This window comes from Lactuca saligna, chromosome 4, assembly GCF_052625555.1.
Source record: "Lactuca saligna cultivar CGN05327 chromosome 4, ASM5262555v1, whole genome shotgun sequence".
Lineage (NCBI taxonomy): Eukaryota > Viridiplantae > Streptophyta > Magnoliopsida > Asterales > Asteraceae > Lactuca > Lactuca saligna.
In genome coordinates this window covers 318,896,590-318,920,883 of record NC_136420.1, presented here as the reverse complement: position 1 = coordinate 318,920,883, position 24,294 = coordinate 318,896,590, and the positions used below count along the sequence as shown (strand labels likewise).

Below are 24,294 nucleotides of genomic sequence, written 5' to 3'. Positions count from 1 at the left end.
CCAATCTCAAAATAGTTATATCATGTACTATACCATATATTATCGAGATATAAATTCTCCTCCGTTTATTTATAATTTGAAGAGACCTGGTGATACGACGATCATAAAGCAACAATCATGGAAAAGTGTCACTCTGATAAGCCTAAAACTAGAACAAATGATAGTATTTAATTATTAGTCGATAACAATTTATGTAAAAGATTAGTATCCCGCACACTTTCCACTTGAGTCGTTAAAAAAATAAAAATACTTATTCTAATATCAATCTACATACCACTTCCTTATATATTAAAGATATATATGTTGTTACCATAGCAAAATACATATTGACTTCAATTTACGGATTTTACATACCATTTCCCTAAATGTTGATAAATGTAGAATCGGAATTCGGTAGTATGATTGAAAAATATTTAAAAGCCTATTTTCATTCTAAAAAGGTAGAAAAATCTAAAATCTAAATTTGCTTATATAATGCTTCATTTTATATAATGCTTCATTCTATATAATGCTTGCATGGGCCCCATTACATAACTTTTTTTAAGAAAAAAGATGGTTTATTAAAGAAGATAAATCACGTTGAATGTTGGAATGTTGGAATGATGCATAAAGTAGAAACTATCACAGCACATGCTATACCTAATTCTCCAAAATGATCGGTTGAAACGTCGTTTGCATCCATTAAAAGTTTAGCCACTTGCTCCATTCCCTTGGTATAACGAAATTACATAAATCTCATTGTCTCAATCACCAGTAACCATCATATAGTACTTTCTTCCACGACTATGCATAAATACAAGTTGATTTAAACAATGTTTTATCGTCAACTGGTCAACGGCATGTATGCAAGTTTTCATATCCACTTATTTTAAAAAAAATAAATGCTATTTTATAAATAATCGTCACAAGAAAAAGTCTGTTCTAGTCTACACCTTTAAATTCCATTTTATTAAATCACCAAAGATAAAATCAGCATTAAAAATAACTTTTTAATTTTAGCTTTCATTCAAGTAACTTTTCCTTAACTTGTTGGACTATTCTTACAAATCTTCAAAAATATTATTCACCACACAAAGCTACAAATAAGGTGAAAGTATGTATGTATTTCAAGACCCCCACAACAAACAACACACATAACAAGTCAAAACTTTGATGGAAATTTACGAAACTAGCCTTTCCCAGCATCAATAGCAGCATACACGAAATCCTCACACTTACCAGATGACATGACATCAGCCAACACACCGATGACATCAAACGCCTCCTGTAAATCAGCAACAGAAGTCATATCATCCAACCACGACAACATCTCTTTTGAAAATCCCACCAAATCCTTCACATTCACTAATCTCTCCTTCATCACCACCTCCCACCTCTCCAAATCCTTCTCATTACTATTACTATTACTCTTCTCCAGCAAATCCTTTTTCTTTTCAACCTTGAAATACCTCTGCAACTGTTCGATCAACCCCGTGTACACCAACATGGGCTGGATGATGGCCAGTAGCTCCTCCGGTTTGGCGGCGGTTGGCGGGCGGTGGGTTGACCGGGAGTGGGTCCGTTGCATGTAGGCGTGGTAGATACCGCGTTGGAGGAACGTGCGGCGGTGTTGGAGCCAGGACTCGTGGGATTCCGATAAAAGGGAAGTCACCATCATGAACTGGACGGTTTCTTCAGTGGCGGTGGTAGGTGGTGGGGATTTGGAATCCGGTGTGGAGGACGCGAGATAAGATGCTACGGATTTTGCAAGGTTGTGGCGTTGGGAAGGGTCGTGGTCGAGGAGGTAACGCGCCATTTGGATCATGAACGGGAGGAATTTCGCGTTGCTTTCTTTTCCTCCGCCTCGGCTGTCTGTGCTGAATGATGCTCCTGTTGCAAATCTCGCAAGCATCTGTGCAAAAACATAAATGAAATTAAAAAATAAAATTAAACGTTACAATTTATACTACAATGTTACATAGTATTAGTACATACCAGAACAATATCATAAGTCAACAAGCGAAGTCGGCTTCCATCAGCACGACCAAGGGCGTTAAGGTAATCCCAGTACTGGTCAACATAGCGAGTGTATTGTGCCACTGGAACTGCGGGACCCTTTAAGGGGAAGAGATTATTGCAAAGTGTCTCGTTGTTTCTAAGGGCAGCTCCATCCCATTCCTTTTTGGGGGTTTTTAAAGCAGCATCGGCTCGTTTAGCCTCTTGGTGACATTGGAAATGTATGATGTTGAAATGGCTGACACTTGTGTAGACACAATCGCCACGTGTGCTGCTGCTTCCTCCTGAAGTGCTACTCCCGACACCAAGGTTTACCCTTTTGCTGAAGGTGTAAACGCCGAGTAAGTCGTTTGGTCTTAGACTGTATCCTTCTCGGCATACCATGCAAGCTAAACCCTCTTCCTCTTCTTCCATTTCTTCTAAGCCTTCTAGAAGCGGTTGAGATACAACGATTCGTTTCCCACCATCAGATGCCATTTCTTCTTGCATCCCAAGCGTCTGTTTTAACAAATTTTCAGATTTATTTCCTTCAAAAAAAAAATGGATACGAAAAGTAACAAGAGAAGAAATTTACCTGGAGCACGTCCTTTCTTTTCATTAGCGCGAGTCGTTTCATTTCGTCTCGCGTGGCATGGCGTAAAGCGCTGACTTTCTCAGCAAGGAAGCCGTCGCCTTTTCCTTCTTTATCTGAAATTGTATCCAACAAGTTTTCAGCTCTTGCTCCAATTTCGTTTTCTCCCGCTACACCTTCCAAGGCGTGTAGTAAAGGTAATATCGCTCCTTCATCGATGCACTTCTGTGTCGCCAGGTGTCCCATTGAAAGCCCTCTGAGCATTGAGAGAATGAGAGGAACGGATGGAAGTTTTAAACCGGAACCCCATTCCGGTCTAGACCGGAATCCAGATTCCCCAGTGAAAGCGAAACTGTCCTTTAAATGTCTAACTGCAGATTCGGTAATTTTGGTTTCCAGTATGATGTCTTTTAGTCTCTCCCCGCAAGAGCTCGTCTTCATTGATTCGGAAACCCTAACGAAATTCTCAACCGCGAATCTCTGTTTCGATGCTTGTAAAAAGACGGTTTCGTCCTTGGGATTTTCCGCATGTTGTTTCTGCAAAGTGTCGAATTCGACCCAGTTCTTTAAGAAAGGATCGAAGTGTTGCACGAGTGCTTCCATTGCAGCGGGTTCACCGTAAGTCAAGTAAGGTAAAATTCTAGCAACCATCTCGGTGTTTCTCTGTTGTTTGCTTGACTTTTTTACCCCTAGTGGGTACGACAGTCTCTCCAGGAACATGAGGACTATCTTCTTGGCTTGCTCGCCAGCACCAGCTTCTTCGTTGGAAACAGTGAGGGCGTTTTGGGTAATGTTGATATTGTCACTTTCGTTGGCTTCCATTGTTAAACTTTCTACAATTAGAAGAATTCCTTCAGCTGGCTCAATGGCATCAACAGAAAACGCACGTCTTGCGATTTCAAGGAGTAGGCTTAAAGCTCCAAGTTTCAATAAAGCTGTTCTGTTTCCCCTTATTTTGCAGCAGTGCATTAACAGATTCAAAACAGCCACTAATTGCTCCTGGTTTGACTTCAAATCATCTCGCAAACGCTTCAACAATAAAAAAAAATTGAAATTAGAAATTTAGAATGTGCTAAAAAGTCGTGCATTTAAGCACAGAATATTATTCATACCTGAACAATATCCAATAAAATTTCCAACCCGCCACATTCCCGAACTGCCCCTGCTATAGCAAACTCAACTTCAGGATCTTGGGACTCTTCTCTGTCCTCATCCAATTCTTTAATCATTGGTTCAGTAGCTTCACCATCTAACCCCTGTTAATAGCCAACAAGCATTTAAATGGAGAAAATAGCAATAATCTACTTTGGCAAATAGAGAATAGTAAGTTGTGAAAAAAAATAATAAACCTGAAGTCTGTAGGTCACTGTCATGGGAGGAGAATCTCTTGCTGACGTGGCAGCGTTGGAAGAAAGCAATGTGGCAGCAGCAAGTGCGTTTGTGGATTGACTACTTGACTTTTTCCAGACTTGTTCATAAACTTGGGCGATGCTTAAATCAAGGGAGATTATGTTTCCAGCTACTAGAAGTTCCATACCATAATCATCCTCAATAAGACCTAAAAGATCCAACTGGTTACAAATTTTGTTTTTAACATCACGCATTAATGGACCTATTTCAGCACTTGAATAAGGATTTTTGGTCATTGAACCACGGATGAACTCTTCTTGCGTGTGTGCCTTGTTTAGTATCAAATGGTATACAGCTTCGGGTTTTGATGGGCATATCAGGTTACAAAGTTGCTCCAATATGAACTGCAGAAGAAGTCATTGCAATTTTACTTGTGAATGAATCAAACAGAATAAAATGCCAGGATAAACAGTAGCTTTTACATACCAAATTAGATCGCCCTCTTTTATCCTCCCCATGAGTCTGCAAACCACGAATGCATGCCTGGATGAAATGTTTTTTATTTTCAGCACTTTCCAGCAAAAGACTATCAAGAAGATCCTTTAAAAGTCGACTGCAATCACTTATCAGCTTTGTTTTCTGCACTATTAATCCCCTAACGACAATAAGGGCCTCAAGGACTTCCGAGAGCAGTTGTTCCTTCATGAACCTGTCATCAAGTGACATTTATCATTTATATATAAAAACAAGGGTTTCAACTATCAAGATTTGATAAAGAACAAAGAATATATATTGAATTATTGGTTATACCTGGATCTGATATTTGGGACGTCTAAAAACTTTCCAAGGAGCTCGATGAGCTTATGAAGGATGAAACCCTGTGAGATGTCAATACGCAGACTCCTCTCCAATGATTCAACATTACTCACCTCCTGTGTGATCAGCTTACAAATTGTGGTCAAACATCCACGAACAGTCAAGAAAAGGCGTGCATCTTCTGTCTCAATCATTTTAAAGAGCAATTCGAAATACTCAGCAGCGTTTTCACCAGCAGAAAGGGTTGCAGGCAACAAAGACATGAGTAGGTTTAGTAACCGAAACCGTCTTGATGAGCCTTGTGCACAAAGCAAACTGATCAACATGCACATCTCTGATCTTATAGATTGAGAACAAGCACTTAGAACCAGTTCTGTAACCCATGAACCCAATTCAAAAGAAGCAATTTCACTCTTGTTTGTCTTGCAAGCACGACGTTTCCATCTAAGAGCATACTTCAACGCGAGAAACTCATACTTCTGAGGGCGTGACCTCTGTCCAGGTATAGTTGTTTGTGAGACTTTATGTCGCCTTACAAAATCAAGATACGAAGCACCTCGTTCCCATTCTGAGTAACTTAAGAGCTGTATATCATGAGTCTTCTGAGAACCATTTAAGCTGGTTTCATCTTTTTGTAAGGGAACCGGAACTGGGTTGGGTTTTGATCCTGCTTGTTCTTTGTCTGATGAATCGGGTTTCGGAGGAGTGCAGGCTTGTGATATGATTCTCAAACAAGGAAGAATGACGTGTTCAGATATAGAAGGATGTTTTGCGCCCAATTTGATTGAAGAAAACAACAGCTGGAAAACGACACGTAATCTTGACTCCCAAAATTCATCAGCCAATGAGCAGACTTCTGAAAGCAAGAGCAGCTCTTCACGTGTGGCAAGTGCGATATCCATGGAACGATGATGTTCGAGACAATACATTACTTTCTTCTGAATCAAGACATTCAGTTCAGAGACTGCGTTTTTGTCACCTTCAGAGAAGGCACATAGTGCTGCCCGGGCTTGAACTCGGGCAGTTTTCGGACCTTGATGGATGTTGTTCTCGAATAATTCAGATAAGATTCCAGCAGACACAAGCTGTTTTTTGGAACTTGAGTGCTTTGACAAGACTTGCAGCAATTCAAGACACTGTGTAACGAACACAGTCGCACACCCGTAACAGCTGTTTGGTGACCTGGACACCACTAGTCTGGAAGAGGCTACCGAGTCATCAGAATGTTTTTGATGCAAGTAATTCATTAAAACGCGTCGAAGCCCTTGAAGCGTCTGAATGCTTTTACTGACTGAATCGAAAGCAGCTTTGCATTTTTCACCATACAGAACACCAAGAAGCGCGATCTTACGGTTTATCTTACATGAAGGACCGGGTAGAGAAACCATCATTTGCTGAACGGAATCTTTCTGTTGAGAGTCCATGTCGTTTTCACCAATGCTTGATACAATCTTCAGTAAAGGTTTTTTGAACCCTAAAAGCTGCTGGTATCTCCTATGAGCATTTTCAGATTCAGATTCAATAGCAGCCAACCCTCTCTTCATATCATCATCGTTCTCCATGTTATCGAATGTGAAACTCGGTTTCGCCATGAAATTGAATTCAAACCGACCGTATTTGCTGTAACCACACTCGTTACATAAAAAGGAATCCAGATTTTCATAATTGATATTCCGACACTGTCTACACTGGTAAGCATTCTCATGACAGTTCCCACAGATTCCGTGTCTATCGGTTACAGGACGACTGCATCGTGGGCATTGCAGAGGTTCAAGAGATAACGCCTGAAGATTTTCATAAAAGGAATCGAGTTCAATCATGAAGTTACACGCGGTGATCGGGATTGGGAAATCCACTTTGAGTTCGGTTTGATTGAACGCCAGATGGCAGATTTTCGCGCGTTTCCATAACGCCCAGTTGTTTTTAAGCTCCGCCAGGTCAGCAACGGGTCGATTGTTGTAATACAGATTCAAGACTTTGACCGATTTAGACTTACGAGCATCGTGAACATTCATGGTGACACTCTGAATGGTGTAGCTTCCTGTGCATTTCACTATTATCCGATTGTCGGTGAATTTCGTTTCGGATTTTAAACTCTCTAACTTCATTCTACTGTAAGGAAGCTCGGGGCAACTGCACGCGACACATGGCTCGCTTTCGAGGTAGTAGCCGTCAAACTCTACCAACCCACTTAAGGTGTTGTAGATGCGCGAATTCGGATGGTTGGCCAATAGCTCGTTTTGTAAGTGAAGGGTATCGAATATGCATTTGATGACATCAGAAGTCAAACATCGGTCAACAATCTCGTTGCTTTGTTGTTTCGTGTTGTTGTCGGGTGCTCTTCCTAACAAACAAGTGACAAGTTCTGTATACTCCATGATGTTTTGACCATACATCGGTAAGCATTTGACTTTTTCTAACAGAATCGCCAACATTGTTTCTTTAAACGACTGCTTCCCATGATGCCAAGCTCCATACAACACACATTTGGCTTCCACACGAACAGAGCTTGAATTCCACTCGAGTAAAAAGCAGTCAACAAACTGTCTCAAAATGTCATACCCTTTATCAGCAAAAATCTCCACCATTGGCTCCATGTCCATGTAGGATTTATCCAAACCAGATTCCGATCCCGTTCCTGTTCCTGTTCCCTCGTCTCCTTTCTTTTTCTTTTGTGTCCCGGATTTGCTTGAACTGGTTGTGGAAACAGTCTCACCTCCTTCGATTTTCTGTAATGACATGCTAATATCTTTCCCGTTGTAGAAGGACAAATTCAAGAGTTTAAGAGATTGAGACACGCATTCTTCTGGGAAATAGAAGACGCCATTGAGAAGAAAACGCAACACATCGCCATGTCTCGAACAATATTTCTGCCAGTTTCTGGGACGTGAAGAAGCTACTTCAGCCATGGTAGACAAACATTTCACCACCTTGACACTTCTTTCATAGGAAAGAGTGCCTTGAAATCCACCCGACTTGTTCACGTGTTTATACAGCTTCTTAACTTCACTTGAAAACTGCCACGAGTCTCGAATGCTGTAGTAGTGTGTTTTGCTACCACATAGATGTAAGAAGAGTCTCCTGGCGTATCTTCTTACGAAAGTTGTATTGGGATTATTGATGTAGCTGCATAGAACGTCTTGATACCCATCAAGCTTTAAATCCTTTCCAGATGGGATTTTGAAGAACTTTTCTTTTTCAGCACCTTTGTTGTCATGCTTCTCGGGGCGTACTAAGCTGTAGACTAATCTGAAAGTGTTCTCCAACAATAACCGATGATAGTCTGCAAACATATCCGCTCGATGAGATTTCGCATACGAATCGGAGAAAAACGGGGAGAAATTACCCGCGGGTATTTCTCTACGGATAGTTAACAGGGCCCCACATCCTGAACCAGAGTTAGCAGCACCATGGGAAGAATCAAAACCAACAGAAGGAGACTTAAAAACATGCATCAGCTGTTGTAAAATATCCATGAGGTAGTTAACAAAATCTTGTTGGCGAAGGGACCCACACGCTCGAAGGAGTTGGGAATGGAAACTGTTTTTCTCTTGATCATCTACAGCTGTTGAAGTAACTGGAGCAGAAGAGGGAATCTGGACAACGGTTTTTTCATGTGCATCGGTTGATCCACCGGGTTTCGCGTTTGCCACTGAACTATCGCCACCTGGCTGGTGCCAGTTTCGTAACATTAGTGTAAAGAACATGAAGACTAGAATAGTGACTTCTCCGAAAGAAGAACGTGACTTTGCTGTGAAAGGTTTGTTGATGGAAATTTCTTCTAGAAACCATTTTATTAACTTTTCAAGATCTAAACTTTCGGGCCTCGAGCTGTCAACGAAAGGTCCACCTACAGCAGATGATAGCCTGTAGAAGAGCTGCATAACCGGAATAGCACGAACACCGGAAGTAGTCTCCATCCATCCGTTTAAAAGTTTGAGAAACTCTGAAAGAATCGAAGAGTTAATCGCCCTTTTTGAAGCAGAAATCGTAACGGAATCAGTAACTGAAGGGGGAAACTCGCCGGAATCGTTCGTTTCCAATACATGGATTGCGGGAGCGGAATTCGTGATTCCGGAGTCTGATGACGCAACTGGAAGCAAACATGGATCGGTTAAATCATCGGTAGAGAAGTGCATTTCGTTGCCTTCTCCACTATATGTTTCAGCTTCGATTGGAATTGCTGACATGGGATGGTCTCGCGAGTGAGGTGGGGGGAGTCGGTCAGCATCAAGGCTTTCATAGCAGCCTTCACATAGATCAAAATCAGGGCAGACTGTACAATGCCATCTTCTCCTGAGTATAGGAACAGTGGAACAACCATCGCAGCAGTATTGAACAGATGAAGTGATGGAAGAATCTTCCTCAACCATAATCCGAGTGTTTCCGCCAGCTGGGTTCGCCACGTCAGCGCGTGTGAGAGCAGCGGTTGTACTGTCTGCTCCATCATCTGTACCTAACATTGTTTGCTTCGGAAACGGAACTTGAAGTAGCCTCGAAGATATCGCCAAGCTGGATAAAAAATTGTTCAATAGAAAATATTCAGAATATAATGTTAAAAACCGATGACTAGAGATAATAGATATTCACCTGCTAGATGTCTGAACAGCCTCGTTTTGGGAAAAGAGAAGCTTCTTAAAAAGAGAGACAGCTGGCACAACGGTATCACCCCCTGAGTCTTTTTCATGTGAAACCAAACACTCGGCGTAAGAGTAGATAAGGTCCACAGATGCTATAACAATGTTGTTCATGGTCTGTGTTTCAGGCTGTTCTATGTCCAAAATCCCCCATAGAACCTGCATAAGCCCATCAACCACCTCCGAACCTACAAAACATCATTTTCAGAAACAATTGACATAAACTGATAATAAAATTTAAAACCATACCATGTGTTTCAAGAAAAGTGGCCAAGTTAGAACGACGGTTGAGTGCAATTTTGGAAACCGCATGCATCTGAGCTGTAAACTCTTCAATAATCCACCCTGATGTACTTCCACCAATTCCAAGCCTTGACAATAATGTGGAAGTTGATTTCACCACTCCTAGAAGCCGCATTGTGTCTTTAACCTGTGAATGTTGTAAATTGTAAATTAGTAAAAGCATAATATAATAAAACTGAAGTAGAGAAGTGACTTGTGTACTTGATAATATATTTCTCGTTTAGGAAAAATGGCTTGAAGAACGCGACATGCAGCAGCTTGCAACATAGGTTCCCTGTCGCTTTCAAATATGGTTTCCAACAACTGCTTGCATTTTAGTTTGTTCAGCTCTGTTTTTACTTCCTCCATATTTGAAGATCCATGTGGCTTACATAACGCGTATAATCTGGACAAAAGGTTAAGTCCATCTGCAACAACCTGTTCTTCAATAGGAGCAGCTTGACCAGTGCGACGTTTTTTCCCAGATCCTGAAACCCAAGAACTGCTACCAAGCACACGCGCCTCCATGTCCAGTACTGCATCCATTTTCTCCTTCCAACCAAATTCATCCTTTGCTCTACCATAAATTTCTAAAGTGTCTATTCTTGGTAAAGTTGATCTGTTGAAAGTTGGTCCTATGGAGATTGTGATTTCTTCATCAGCTAGAAGGGATTCTGCAACTGTAAATGGGATGTCATACCATGACCTCATGCCTTCGTCTAGTTTTATAACTCTTTGGAAAATTGTTATCTCTGATGGTATATGGTTTGCTGATGTGTTCCCCACATGGACACGAAATCCAACCATTACTATGTCTGGATTCGAATTGGAAACTGTTACCTGGAATGGAAAAACACAAGGCATCAATCATGAATCCATATGAATAATAGGTATGTTCTTTTTCTAGATTGAATACACCATTTATTTAAATAGAAGACTAAATGACCATTTTAGCCTTACATTCCAATTTTGATGTGAGAAGGGTTGTGTGGAAAAAGACCAAGGACAAATATGTAAGTGGTTAACCAAGAAAGCCCATTAAGTCAAAAAAAACTAAAAAAAATAAACAGCATTGTAACAAAGCATACCTTGAACCCTGCAGGCGTAGGACTTTCAAGAAATCCTTCTTCTGAATTCAAACTCTGTTTTGCACCTTCGGAATCACCGTTCCTGATGGCATCACCACTTAACTTCACATCACCCGTTATGCAAACTGTTTTCTCAAAAAAATCAAGTGGGAATTCCGGCTTCAAACTAGCATAAGCTTTACTGTTGAGAATATCAGATCCTAACTTCTTAACTTTATCTGGAATCACATTTGCACCAGCTTCAACCCCAACAGGAACATGTGTATATATCTGAAGACTACCATCATCATGCAAAACAAGACAATGAATCTTATCTTTCGATAACGGCTTATACGCGGTTATACCCACCAACACTAAGGTCGAATACACTCCATTCCGCATGTTCTGTGCAAGAACATCATGTTCTCCAATCGAAACAGTCAAAGCAGCGTTTGACTTCACACTCGAAAAGCAAACAAACAATCCACTTCCAGGAAGTAACTCCTTGAAACGATGCAATCCAGCTGGACGATGTTCATCTTCATAAATAGAAGACATCTCAGATAAAGACAACGCGCCATGATCAAGTCTCCCTACTAAAGTCGTCCCATCTTGGTATGACACAAACAGAAGTTTGTAAGTTGATGAGAAATACAAAGAGGAACCTTTCGCGTGTGTTTCCTTTTCCTTTCCGGGGGTTTTGACAATTTCTTTTAACGTTTTGGCACCGGAGTTTCCTTCGTTTGACAATTCCAGTCTGTATAAGGAACCGAGTTCAGAAAGGACAAGAAGAAAAACTTTTGCTTGTGAAACGACAGCGAGTGTTGCATCTACAATTGTGTCATCTTGCAAAGTGATGTAGTGGATTGGACTTATGTTGTCTTGAGAGAGATCGTATATTTTAACGAATTTGTTGGTGACCACCATGAGTTGCACTTGGGACCCGGGAACCCATTCTACACGTCTTATGTAAGCACCTTGTAATGCAAGCTCAATGGCTAAACGATCTGTGACCTCGCCACGATGACTTACAGTCAAAACCTGGCAATCTTCATAGCCTGCAACTGCAAGATAACTCTCAACCAATGGGTTAAAAGCAAGATGCACGATTTCAAAACGAACAACGTTTTTTGATAATGGCTTCACGTTCGCCTTGTCAGCAGTAACAGGTGCGATAGTCGCCTGTCCGATCAGCTGGCCCACATCAAATATAGCTACTTTATCACCTTCTCCAACAGCAAGTCGTCCACGTGTGCTGACACTAAGCAATGATTTCACCAGGGAGCCGCTAGCTAAATGGGCTTTGAGTTCTTTAGCATTTGAATAATCTGCTTTTATCTTTAAATCCAACGAACCACTTTTATACGCCTTTTTTAATTGTAGAAGATCGGAACTGAAACTAAGCACTTTATCTTCACCTAGTGAGATATTCTTGTCCTTTGAAAGGTTGGAGTCTCTTCGGGTGGTTATAGATGGTAACAAGGAAGAACAAAGTTCAAGTACACGATCTTCAACATCAAGTCCTTTTATCAATTCTGGCATTGCTTCTTGTATCTCTCTTGGGAAAGATAATCTGACAGTGTTGTTGTCATTGTCCAACGACCCATCCTCATCAACATCTGACTCACTGTCTACCTGATCCCCTTCTTCTGTGAATGGTAGAAATGAATGAAGATTATTACCACTACGGGTGGGCGTGCTGTTACTGTTGCTGTTACCTCCTGTAAATTTTCTAGGTTTCAAACATTGGCAACTGCTACCTCGTACACCCCCGGCCCCACAGTCACAGAAAAACCGACTTGATCGGGAGTATACAACGCGATGTCCACGATGACATACCTTTGCACATACAGAACAGCAGCCTTTCGAAACAGTTAAATCACATGTGTAACAGAAGTACCAGTGTTGTTCCATGAAATTGCTCCCACTGGATGTGAATGTACAGACTTTGGAAGCGAGGGCCCGTTCACTGTTTCCATCATCGAATTCTTCTTTATCGATGCTGCCAACTTCACCATCTGATGTCCCATCATCTTCGTCTTCGTCTGCTGACGTGGCACCACAGTCAAGAGGTGTGGATGTGGGCCCACCTTCTTGATTGGAAGAAAGAAGCATTGTGTCTGGATGTTTCCTTGAATTCAACCTTGACGCCACCTGTCCAATTCTACGTGAAGACTTGTCAACCAGCTTTGTGACACTGTTCTTATCACTGACCATGGATCCAACAAACCCGAAGAGAAATTTTAGGCCTTGTAGCAGACGTTCATCAGAAGCTAGCTTTTTCATTAGCATCACTGTTCGCTCCAAAAGGGGTTTCATTGAGGCCTCGCCACTTGAAAGTTGAACAACAAAATTCAAATATGATTTTGCTGTGTTGACATCATACAGCATGAAGGCGTTATCAAGCGAGATCAACAGGGCTTCGTATATATGCGAATGCAACCCTTCAGATTGTGGCTCAGGGGACAAAAGTGAGATGATAAACTTCATGGTTGACTCTCTTAGGGATGATGAACTTCCGTTTGTTGACCCTAATAGCCTCTTTTCAAGCCATTTGGAGAGGTGGACCAAATCCATGTCAAGGAATTTCTTCTGTAAATCTGGCTTGAAATTAGGGCATGTGTCTCCAGATAAAAGATCAACAAAGAAAGTAAGGACCTTCACATTAACCGATTCAGAGTTGCAATTATCCAATGCATCGAAAAAGACCAAAAGATCCCCACGCTGAGAGCCAAATGTGTCATCAAGCTCTTTAGAAAGATCTCCATCAGATATGAAAAACTTTAGCACTGGTGCCCTTGAAAGATCCTTCATGATGCTGTCTATGATATCAATAGCTTTGGAGACTACACATTCATTAACAGAGCTATCAACAGCTTCTCTACCATTAATATCCCGCAAAAACTCGTACATGTTTTTCATTGTAAAGAAACACATGTAATCAAACCCTTCCAACCCATCACTCAAGCTTCCGTATATTGCATCACATTGACCATGGAGACTGCGGAAAACCCTATCGGTTTTAATTTCCAAGATTGATTCAAGAATCTCAAGGCGTGTGATGGAGGTAAGTTCTTCAGCTTTTATCATCTTCAGAATCCCATCTAGAACAGAAACGATTCCTTTAATGGTAAGAATGCAAGAAAGCAGAAACCCACTGGGGACCTGATTGTTACATGGGAAACCATGCATTGTAAACTCCAGAAAGACCTTATTCCAGATTCCAGGTGCCATCTTATCAACAGCAGTACCCAACTTTGACAAAAGCTCACAGATACTCTCCAATTGTGAAGGACTGAAAGCGCATTTCTCAAAAATCACATCTTGTAGGGACTTGTCAAATCCAGTGTGTTTGAGAAGCAATAGTGGTGAAAACTTATTGGTATCACCAAAAGTAGAAAGTAAAGTCTTCTGGTAGATGTTTCTGTACCTCTGTAATATTACCGATAACGCCCTCAGAGATACTGCAACCGTGTCTGCATGAAGTGAACTGCTCACAAGCTTTTCAGCAAGTGTAAGAAATTCAGCATCTTTAGATGTCTGGGATAAACCCACCGAGTCATTTTCAATATTGGTGCCATACTTCTGGTTTCCAGCTCCAAGTAAAGAGAGTACAAGGGATAACCATGATCCACTCCGCAGGAAATCCCATCCAAGTTCTTCAGTTTCAACTATGGGCATTGATTGCAACTGTTCTAGCATACTGTACACTAACTTTGAAAAGTCAACACCCGTAGCAACTCCTTGACTACCCAAGATTGAATGACCAAAGTACAAAAGATGTTCTATGTTAGTGATGTCAAGAGTCTGAATCAAATCCACAGAAGTGTGAACAGAAGGGATGTCCCAACAAAGCATAAGAATGTATCTTTCAAGAACCAGATCCTCCATTGTCAATGCTCGTTTTCCTCTCCAAAAACCTAAAATCGAAGAAAGTGAAGCACATACTTCAGCCCAACTCAAACCTAAACATTCAACCGCAAGATCTTCTCTGTGTGCTGAAGTGGTAAAAGATGTGACATCAATCAGTTGACTCAAAAAGTTACTGTTGACTTCCCCTTCTATGGTGAAAATCCGCATCACATTCTCCACGGACGTAGATACCCAAAACGTACCATTGCTTGCATTACCCCGAGCAAGAGGAGCTTCCCTTAACTTGGATTTCAACTCTGAAAGTAAAGTTGGGGGACAAACATTCGGATAAAATATCATGTGTCTAAGAATTAAAACCAATCGTGAAACCAACAATCCCCAACATGACAATTGGGTGCTGTTGAAACCATTAGATAGAGGCTCGATTGATTTAATGGAGGAAAATATGAAATCCGCGTGTCCTGCTTTTTCTTCTTCAGATGACAAATGGAATGACATTAAGAGAATCTCAATGTGAAAGACCGAAGGCAGACTATCGATAACTTCTTTAAGAGTAGGACATTGTGTACAGACTGTTTTCACCTTCTCGAAAACAAATTCCGAAAATACCCTTTGGACTTTTGTTCTCAATTGATTCCCAGACATCCCATCTCGGCATATAAGCGTATGAGCTAAAACCGCGAGTGTCTGATGATTGTAGACAAAACAACCGTTTTCTACAGTCAGTATTTTCCCAACAAGGTACTCTTCGAGGGTATCAGATAAAGCATGGAAGGATAACAAGTTATGCAACACCTCATAGCAAACCTCATGAGTATGAACAAACTTCCTATGCTCGGACAAAGATACCCCTACACCTACACCAGCATCAGGACTTCTTTCTCCAGCATGACACCCTGGACAACTCAAAATCGAAAGCATGATATCGATATGATACGAGTTAAGCTTTCTACACGCATCCTCGTATATTGTAGAATGCCATTCAGGTGAAAAAGCACTTGTTTTCAAGAATATAAATAGTTCACTTGCAGCATGGAGAGGCATAAGCACGTTTGTAACAGAACTAGCAGTGATAACAGATTGATCATACCCATCCGTGGACCCCACCGACCTCCCACCTTCTGAGAAAAGGTCACCAAACAAAGCTTCATCCTCATGGCAAACTGTACTTTCAGGTTCCAAAGTAGAAGACGCCTTTGTTAAACTAGAATACGATCTATCAAGTTTTGGCAACATTTTGACACCCTCAGAGTGGAGAAAGAAAGCAAGGTGCATCAAATTGTCTACCCATTGCTTTGATGTTGGAAATATTACTTTTAGCAACTCCTCAACTGTGTACTTCTTCACCAAAGAGATTCCCCCACATGAAAAGGAATCAACTTCATGTAACCCTTTCAATTCAAGAGCTTGATACTGCTGTTTCTTTATATCTTCAACTAACTTCAGAACATAAAGAACAATACGTGGGAAGTAGGCCACTGGCAGCTTTATATTTGTAACAGACTTGTCATACCTCCATACATCAACATCCAGATTCTCAAAAACAGAAACTATTACAAACACCAAGGTGTTCTGAAACACAGTGCTGTTGCAGAAAATTGTGTGAACTAAGTGGAGAAACGCCTCCAGTAGCAACAGCACAAGACTTTCGATACTGAACTCAATGGAAACATTGTTTGTGGCAAACTCGTATCTGCTTGCAAACAAACTAGGCAACACGTTGATAAATGATGCAAAAGATCCCAACAGCTTAGCATCGTATTCAACATATGGGGCGTCTTTGGTGACACTCGAAAGTAATTTGAAAATTCTCGCACAAAATGATAATCTTTTCCTTAAATTGATGCTGTCTATCTTTTCATCACATCTATCAAGATTCTCAACGAGTCCCATGCAATATGAAACAAGGCGTTGTATGCATCTCAAGTGAACAACTGCCCAGTGCTGCAAAAGTGGGACTAGCTTATTTAAATCTTGAGAACTTCTTCCAGTTGTCCATGAGTTCATGTTATCATGTTGTGTCCATTCGGAAGCTAATGTCATAAGGAGACGATCCACTGGCTTTTTTTCCTTCGAGCAACTATTCCCTTTTAAAAAGAATATAAAGGTTTAAGAAACTTTGCAACTAAATCATGAAACAAGATGCAAAGAAAGAGGAAAAGATGAATACCTTGAAGAATACATTCAATGTGGTCTTGTAATTCAACATTCTCGTTTCTTAATGTGATGGACTTCAGTAAGTCTATAAGAAGATTTATAGAAGGGTGTGACACATCAGTCTCCTTAATCGTTCCATCAACTAGTGCGATCTCCAATAACTGCATGATTTTTTAGAAGAAATAAATAACAAAGACAGAGATGCAAACAAACATAACTGTGCTTGCTCTGGACCAATACATTTGTAGACACCATATGTCAATTAGGATCTGAAGCCTTTTAATTGTGTAAAACTATATTGGAAGGATGATATAATGCATCTTTACATGCCATTTCCATGTAAGCTACTGTGTACAAGGAGCATAAAGATATTACATTGATTTTCCAGGGATTGGTAGTGTGGTCATGGATTTAATTGATTTTTGGAAATCAAGGATACAGAGGTGCAATCCTATAGAACAAAGCATGTTCAAGTAAGGTACTAAGGTAGTACATTGATCTAATTGAAAATGAGCACTTATGCAACACATGTTATACTAGCTTCTTTAAATTAAAATATTACTGAATATTTGGAACACCCAACTTAATGTGTGCCTAGTGAGAATAATAGAATATCGTCCTGAATTTTAGTCTATAACCCTTATCATAGAATCATGGCTACTAATAGACAAAACAGAGCATAGACAATTAGAGTTTATCAAGAAAGTGTCACAATCGCATGAAAGTAATTTCCCACAGGTGTCCTCATCAAGTTTAACTCCATCCAGTTCAAAAACAGAAACAACGGTCTCTTGCATAAAAAAATGGTGCATGATGCCATTTAGTAGCATACAGATAACCCTACATCATCAACTTCCTGATATTTACTTAGTGTGGCAGCGTTATGAATTCCTTAATAACATGAAATCAAAACAAAACCATAAAAGTTATCTTCCGATCGTGTATACTCTATCAGCCTGCATACTGAACCATTAAACAAAATTACAAACCTGAATGAAACTTATATCATCACTGGTAGCAACTGATTTCTCCAAACAACAAAGAGCAAACTCCAACGACTGCTCCATAACGGCAACAATTATCGGTTCTACTTGCTCGACTGTCAAATCAGGGGGAAAAAATTACATATATACATATAAGATATAACACTTGAACAATCACACGAAGCACAACACAACTTAAAACGCGAACCGAAATCAAAACATATATACATAAACTCATAATAAAAATGTACCGGAAATGGATCGGGTTGAAGAGACAATCGCGTATGCTACGGAAATAACGGCTTGAATCTGAGCCTGGTCCCAGTGCTGTAGCCCTAATTTTCCATCACTATTGATCTCAACGCCTTGTTTAAGGATCAAATATAGCGTCTCGAGCCCTAACTTTTCAGACCGAAGTCTAATATCGTTCGACGACGATGACGACTTGTCGTCGAAGAGAACTCCGACCAGTTTGGCGATTTCTTCAGCCATGGCCGGATAAGTTGATCGGGGAACCGATGATGAATGCGTGTGTGTAACTGATCGATCAGTACAATTTTACAGATACTTTATGTGATCGAGAGAGAGCAGAAAGCTCTCGTAGGACTGCGTTTCGATAAATTTCTTTAATCAAAAGAGAGTTTAGTGGAGAGGCTTATTAGTGTGGACAAGACACAGAGGCGGTGGGACTTGATAGAAAAGAAATGAAAAGATTAAAAAGAAAAAAAGGAAGACAAATCATTTCTTAATCCCCAAGTTTTGATTTGAAATTTTTTTTTGTAAAGATAAAAATAGAGAAAACTTCAAATTTGGTCCTTGTATTTGGTTGATTTCTTTGGCTTCAGCATTTGTGGTTTTAAGATTACAAATTTTCAATAAGTTTTGTTGTAGATTATAATCTCTGTAAATAATCCTGATCAAATGGCATTTGTTAACTCTTGTATGTTCCTCATGCAAGGGAAAAATGTCTCTTCGGTTTCCCTTTCACGTTATTGTCATTATGGAAACAGTATATATCATATACTCACTCTTTTACGCTTTAACTTTCAGTTGTCATTTTCGTCTTCTTTTTCCTCCATTATCATCCTTAAACCCGAGACAACACCAACTCTACACATGATTTTTTATCATCGCAACTACATTGGTGTGAAGATTGTGAAGATGGTGTTTCAATTGTGGAAAATTTGACCACTAAACCAACGTTTTGATATGAGAGTCATATATGGTAAGCTCTTTAGTATTCATTAATGTGATGATCATCGAAGAAAAAACAATTACGATGGAGAAAACTACTAATATGCTTCATTTTTTGTATTTTGCCTTGAACGGAAGCAAATTCTAACACGTTTTCTATGAGGCTTCATATGGCGGGAAATTCAATAAATTCCTAGGGGTTAGATATATAAATGGACAAGTGAGGTACATTGGCTTACTAGATATAGATAGGAATGGCAATGGGGTGGGTTCGGGGCGGGGCATGGATTCCCAAACCCGCCCTGATAACTTTCGGGTATCTTATCGGGGCGCCCCATTGGGTTTCGGGTTTTCCCGTCGGGTTTCGGGTATTTTATCGGGTTTACAACAACTGATAACGAAATCTTTATTCTCTTTTAGGGTACCCAATGTCTTATAAAATATACATGTTCTAGCAACTCTTTTAAATTAAAAACATGATGCATCAGTTTAATAAAATAAACTGGACGTTATATAAAAAATTATTTGATTTAAGTTTTGTTTAATACGTCAAAACACATAAAAATGATCATTAACACCAGATTGTTAATAACTAAAAAAATTGTTCACGATAAGTATTTTATATTTGAACGTGTACAATTAACAGCAAAAATTTTTGAACATATTATATATATATATATATATATATATATATATATATATATATATATAATCGGGGCGGGGCGGGTCAGGGCGAGGATAACCCACTCCCTGCCCCGAACCCGATAAAAAACCCGATAATGACCCGTTACCCGACCCGAAATGATCGGGTTTCGGGTTTCCCCGTCGAGTTCGAGTTTTTTTGCCATCACTAGATATAGACGAGTTTTATGTCCATTTACTTTGCACAAAATTCATAGAGTTTAGTATACCATAATTGAAATCCGTTTACATTTCTGAAATCACCACGACTGGAACAATAAGCATGCATTTTAGAAAAAAAATTATAAAACAAGATTATGACACGAAGATCAAGAAATCGACATTTGTATCACAAAATATATTATACAAATTTATTACCCAACAATTTACTTTACATAAAATATCCAAGAAATATGTTTTTTTCTGTACAAACACAATCATTTACAATTTGCAAAAACAGATTTTTATGATTTTATTTTCAAACACTTTTGCACATCTCTCAAATTGGCAGTCCCCTCTCTATCACATTCTTGTATACCACCGGCAAGGGAAGAAGAATCGGTGGCTGCCACCACCTCTGCAACTCCCTTCCTCCCTCTTTTTCCCTTCTACAGAGTGCAAACGACCACCACACCCAAACACCCTCCGGTCGATGGAGCACCACCCAAACCCACCCTCTTATTTAGTTTCAAATAAAAAGGACCATCCAGTGGAGTTTGCCAATAATCTAGAAGGCAACGACCCACTTTCTCTCGATTTCGTTCATTCTCTCTTTTGTTTTCCTTTTTGTCCACTGATTGAATAAGCCAAGAACCACTAATGGTGGGTGAAATGTCGATGAACACCAAGAAAATGGTATCCATATTTTCCTTATTCCTGCCAAATATAACAATCCAAAATACCCTCTGAATCGTTACTTCTTTCTTTTCGATAAACTATCAAGGAGCACCGGAGGTGTGCTGATTTCCGACGAAAATCAAAAGGATGCAACATCCCATGTTTACCTTTCCTCCTCCTGTTGAGAACCCACTATCAAGCACCCCTAGAACTGTTGCTATCGTCGGATGCTTTCCTGCCGCCAAAGGCCTTCCCTTTCGAGAAACTACCGACGAGCCAAGGGATTGCCATCGCTACCAATTGTCACCTTTGTTTCCTCCTGCGTCTTCCTTCGATGTTGCCGCTAATTCAGTTTCTTCAACCTCTAACTAACGACGACGAAATCACAAAGAACTAGGAGGGATCATCATTCTCGACGGCCTTTGTAACACTCTAAAAATTCAAGTCAGTTTAAATTTTTCAAAAACAACCCATATTCATTAATTCATTACAAAAAGGTTTTCAATACAATTATTATCAGAGTCTTCCCAGAACCATATCATAAAACATAAACATTAGGAGCGGTACGATCACGCCTTCGCCTTGCCACGGTCTCTTGAAGTACCTGAAAAACATTAAACCACAACTGTAAGCCCCAAATCTTAGTGAGATACCCCCAAAATACCAACCACATATACCATACACATAACATATCATAACAGAACAGAACAGCCATGCACTACAGGTCTACTGTGTGACTGGTCCGCCGCACCGGCCTTCAATCCACGTGGTTCACCCTCCGAGTCTAGCCATATCCATCGAGTCTGCAGTGTGGTTGGTCCGCCCGCACCGGGCCTTCAACCCACCTGGTCCACTCTCTAAGTCTACAATATGACTGGTCCGCCCGCACCGGGCCTTCAGTCGGCCTGGTCCACTCTCCAAGCCTCGACACGTCTGGTCCACCCTCGTAGGGCCTACAGCCTATCCAGACCGCTCGTTGGGCCTTTGGAATATCCATTCCGCCCTGTGTATGTTGGCCTACAGCACAAAGCAGGACCCGCCTCAACCCAACCCCAGTCAACCAACCATGTGCACATAAACATATAACCATATAACAATTAATCATCAATCAACCGATCTAACAGATCACATACATAGCATACTCTAAACAAGATACCGACCTAACCGGTCACTAATATAGCATCATCCTATGTACCAGGATACTGACCTTAACCAGGTCTCTAACATATACCATCCTAACTACCAGGATGCAAACATAGCAAAGCAATAACATAACAACAATACCCGAATTACAATCCGATAAAAGGTCGACCTTGGTGCCTTAAACCCTGTCGATATAGTGAGGATAACTCACCTTGCAACTGCTGACTGAAAAGATAAGATCACGCTGCTCCAACCTCCGACACGAACTCCACCACTGATCAATACCAAATGACTGAACTCAATAAATACCAATAATCACCAAAATACCCCTAGAAGTCAACTGGTCAACTCTTGGTCAAAGTCAAAGTCCTCAGTCAAAGTCAGACTTCCTGACTGACTCTACTCACCGAGTCAGCCCGCTGACTCGTCGAGTCCCTATGCTCTAAAAACACCCATATCGTGACCCAACTTGTCGAGTCAACCCAAGACTCGCCGAGTTCAAGGATCTTCGAGTCCTTTTCGGTTCAACACACCGAGTCGTCCCTTGACTCACCGATTCATAGCTCAACCAAAAAGGTTAGGACTTCACGACTAGACTCGCCGAGTCCAAGGCAATCTTCATCAGACTCGCCGAGTTGTTCTTCCAACTCGTCGAGTTCCTGCCTATCTTCATCCAACTCGCCGAGTACACCCATGTGACTCGCCGAGTACATCTAGTTCTTAACCCATACAGTGGCTTTTTAAGCCATGCAGGGACTCTAATCCATAGATCCAACCTCCTACAACCTTCCCCACATGTACAAGTGCAAACTTTACGTGAAACCATGGGGAAATAAGTCCAGAATACTCTAGGGCTAAGGCTTAAGGCAAAGGAACTTCACCAACCACTCTAGGACAGCACCTTTACAACAAATAGGATCATTACAAGCTTGGATCTGAAGTTTCAACTTCAGATCTAGCTTCTAAATTCAAAATTGATTCCACTCATACCATAAATCCCCAAAACAGCAACCAAGAATGAATCTAGAAGAAGGAAACTCAAGGTAACAGATTGTTACCTCATAAATGATCTAAAGGAGGAGTAGATCACTAATCTACAATGATATCCAGATGCTAGCCTCTTGATCTTCAACCTTCGTCTTCTCAATTTCTCTTCCCAAGCTCTAATTCTTCATAAATGAAGGTTATACATGATTTTAGTGTTCTCTGGGTATTGGAAGGTAACAAAGAGGCTGAGGGTGGGTTATAATGTCCTTTATATAGGGTACAACCCCAAAAATTAGGGTTCTCTCCAACCAACACCAACTCGCCAAGTCACTCCTCCGACTCGCCGAGTTGGTCACTTAGCACATGACCATATTCGCGACCCGACTCGGCGAGTCTACCCATTGACTCGCCGAGTCGGTCTTCCATATTTACACTAAGCACCCTGAACTTTGCTCTTCTGAACTCGGGGTGTTACAATTCTCCCCCACTTAGATTAGGCTTCGTCCTTGAAGCTTGCTACAGCATGCAATTCCAATAACCATCACCCCAAACTGCAACCTCGGATCTCTACTGACTCAGATCCTTCCAATCACTGCTATCATCTAAAAAATGATCCAACTCCTTGCTTACCGATTCATATCAACTGTCTCAAGCTGACCACTGGCTCTTTCCTCAGATAGCGACACTTATCACTCTTGATCTCCATATACACTTGCCTCTCACAAGACTAGATAATACCCTGAGCCATCGAGTTCTGATCGGGTACTCACTGCTACCAATTGCTATCCCTTGCCTCGATTAACACAACCGTATCGAGTTCACTGCTGGGACTTATCCCTCTTCCTTTCCAAATTCGACTCTACTCTTTTCATGCTGACGGGATGATACATCCTTCAGCTCCCGAGCACTCTCATGAGCTCTCTTCCGCAATCGCATAAATGTGCTGACCGTGCTCTAGCATCCTCGGGTTTGGAACCCAACACACTGACGGTACCTCCAGACATCCCCAAGGATGAACTTCCACTACATACATAACCTCCTAATCACAATCATACTGAGAATCCAAGACTCCACCCTTGCATCCCTTCTGAACTCCTATAGTTCTTCATCACTGGAAACCCTTCCGTGATTCCATCCGACATCCAACCCGGATGTACTTCTATATCATTGGCACAACATAATGCCTAATAACCATCCTGAAATACTTCCAATCATCCTTTCCCGCTACTGCTCACACTTCCATGAATCAACACTCCCTCCCGGAGCTACATACCCTTCCTTAACCAAGGAAATCTACCAACCAACCGTGCTACTTCAAGCAAGTACCACGGTGCTTACACGCCTACTCTACATTATCTCTTGTAGAGTAACCGCTACTTCACACACTACACATGCTCTGAATCTGCTCACTAGGACTCTCAGGTCCTCGCACTTCCTTCCACTAACATGATCAATACCCGGGGTCAGACCTACCTGTTTCATCGCAATGTGCTCAATTCATCTCCTCATACGGATCTATCAACACATACAAAGTCTTCAGCATGACTGGACCGCCTTACCAGGCCTTCAGCCAATCTGGACCACTCTCAGAACCTTCAACATGTCTAGACCGCCCTCCAGGGCCTTCAGCTTGTCTGGACCGTTCTCCAAGCCTTCGGCCTGACTGGTACTCCCCGAACCGCTCAGACTATCAGATATCATCCCGAACTATCCTTCCTGGG

General features: G+C 41.0%; 1 protein-coding gene across 1 annotated transcript; it reads right to left on the bottom strand.

The window, feature by feature from the left end:
• Window positions 1-975: 975 nt before the first annotated feature.
• On the bottom strand, window positions 976-18,411 carry BIG (auxin transport protein (BIG)). The gene is made up of 14 exons (XM_078992833.1): window positions 17,983-18,411; window positions 17,738-17,847; window positions 16,762-16,909; window positions 10,740-16,678; window positions 9,874-10,491; window positions 9,619-9,799; window positions 9,323-9,557; window positions 4,727-9,244; window positions 4,403-4,625; window positions 3,916-4,320; window positions 3,679-3,822; window positions 2,570-3,595; window positions 1,975-2,493; window positions 976-1,891 (listed from the first exon to the last, which is right to left on the bottom strand). Exons 1-14 carry the CDS (start codon window positions 18,221-18,223, stop codon window positions 1,169-1,171), a joined length of 15,030 nt encoding a protein of 5,009 aa, XP_078848959.1. The 5' UTR covers window positions 18,224-18,411; the 3' UTR covers window positions 976-1,168.
• Window positions 18,412-24,294: the final 5,883 nt, after the last annotated feature.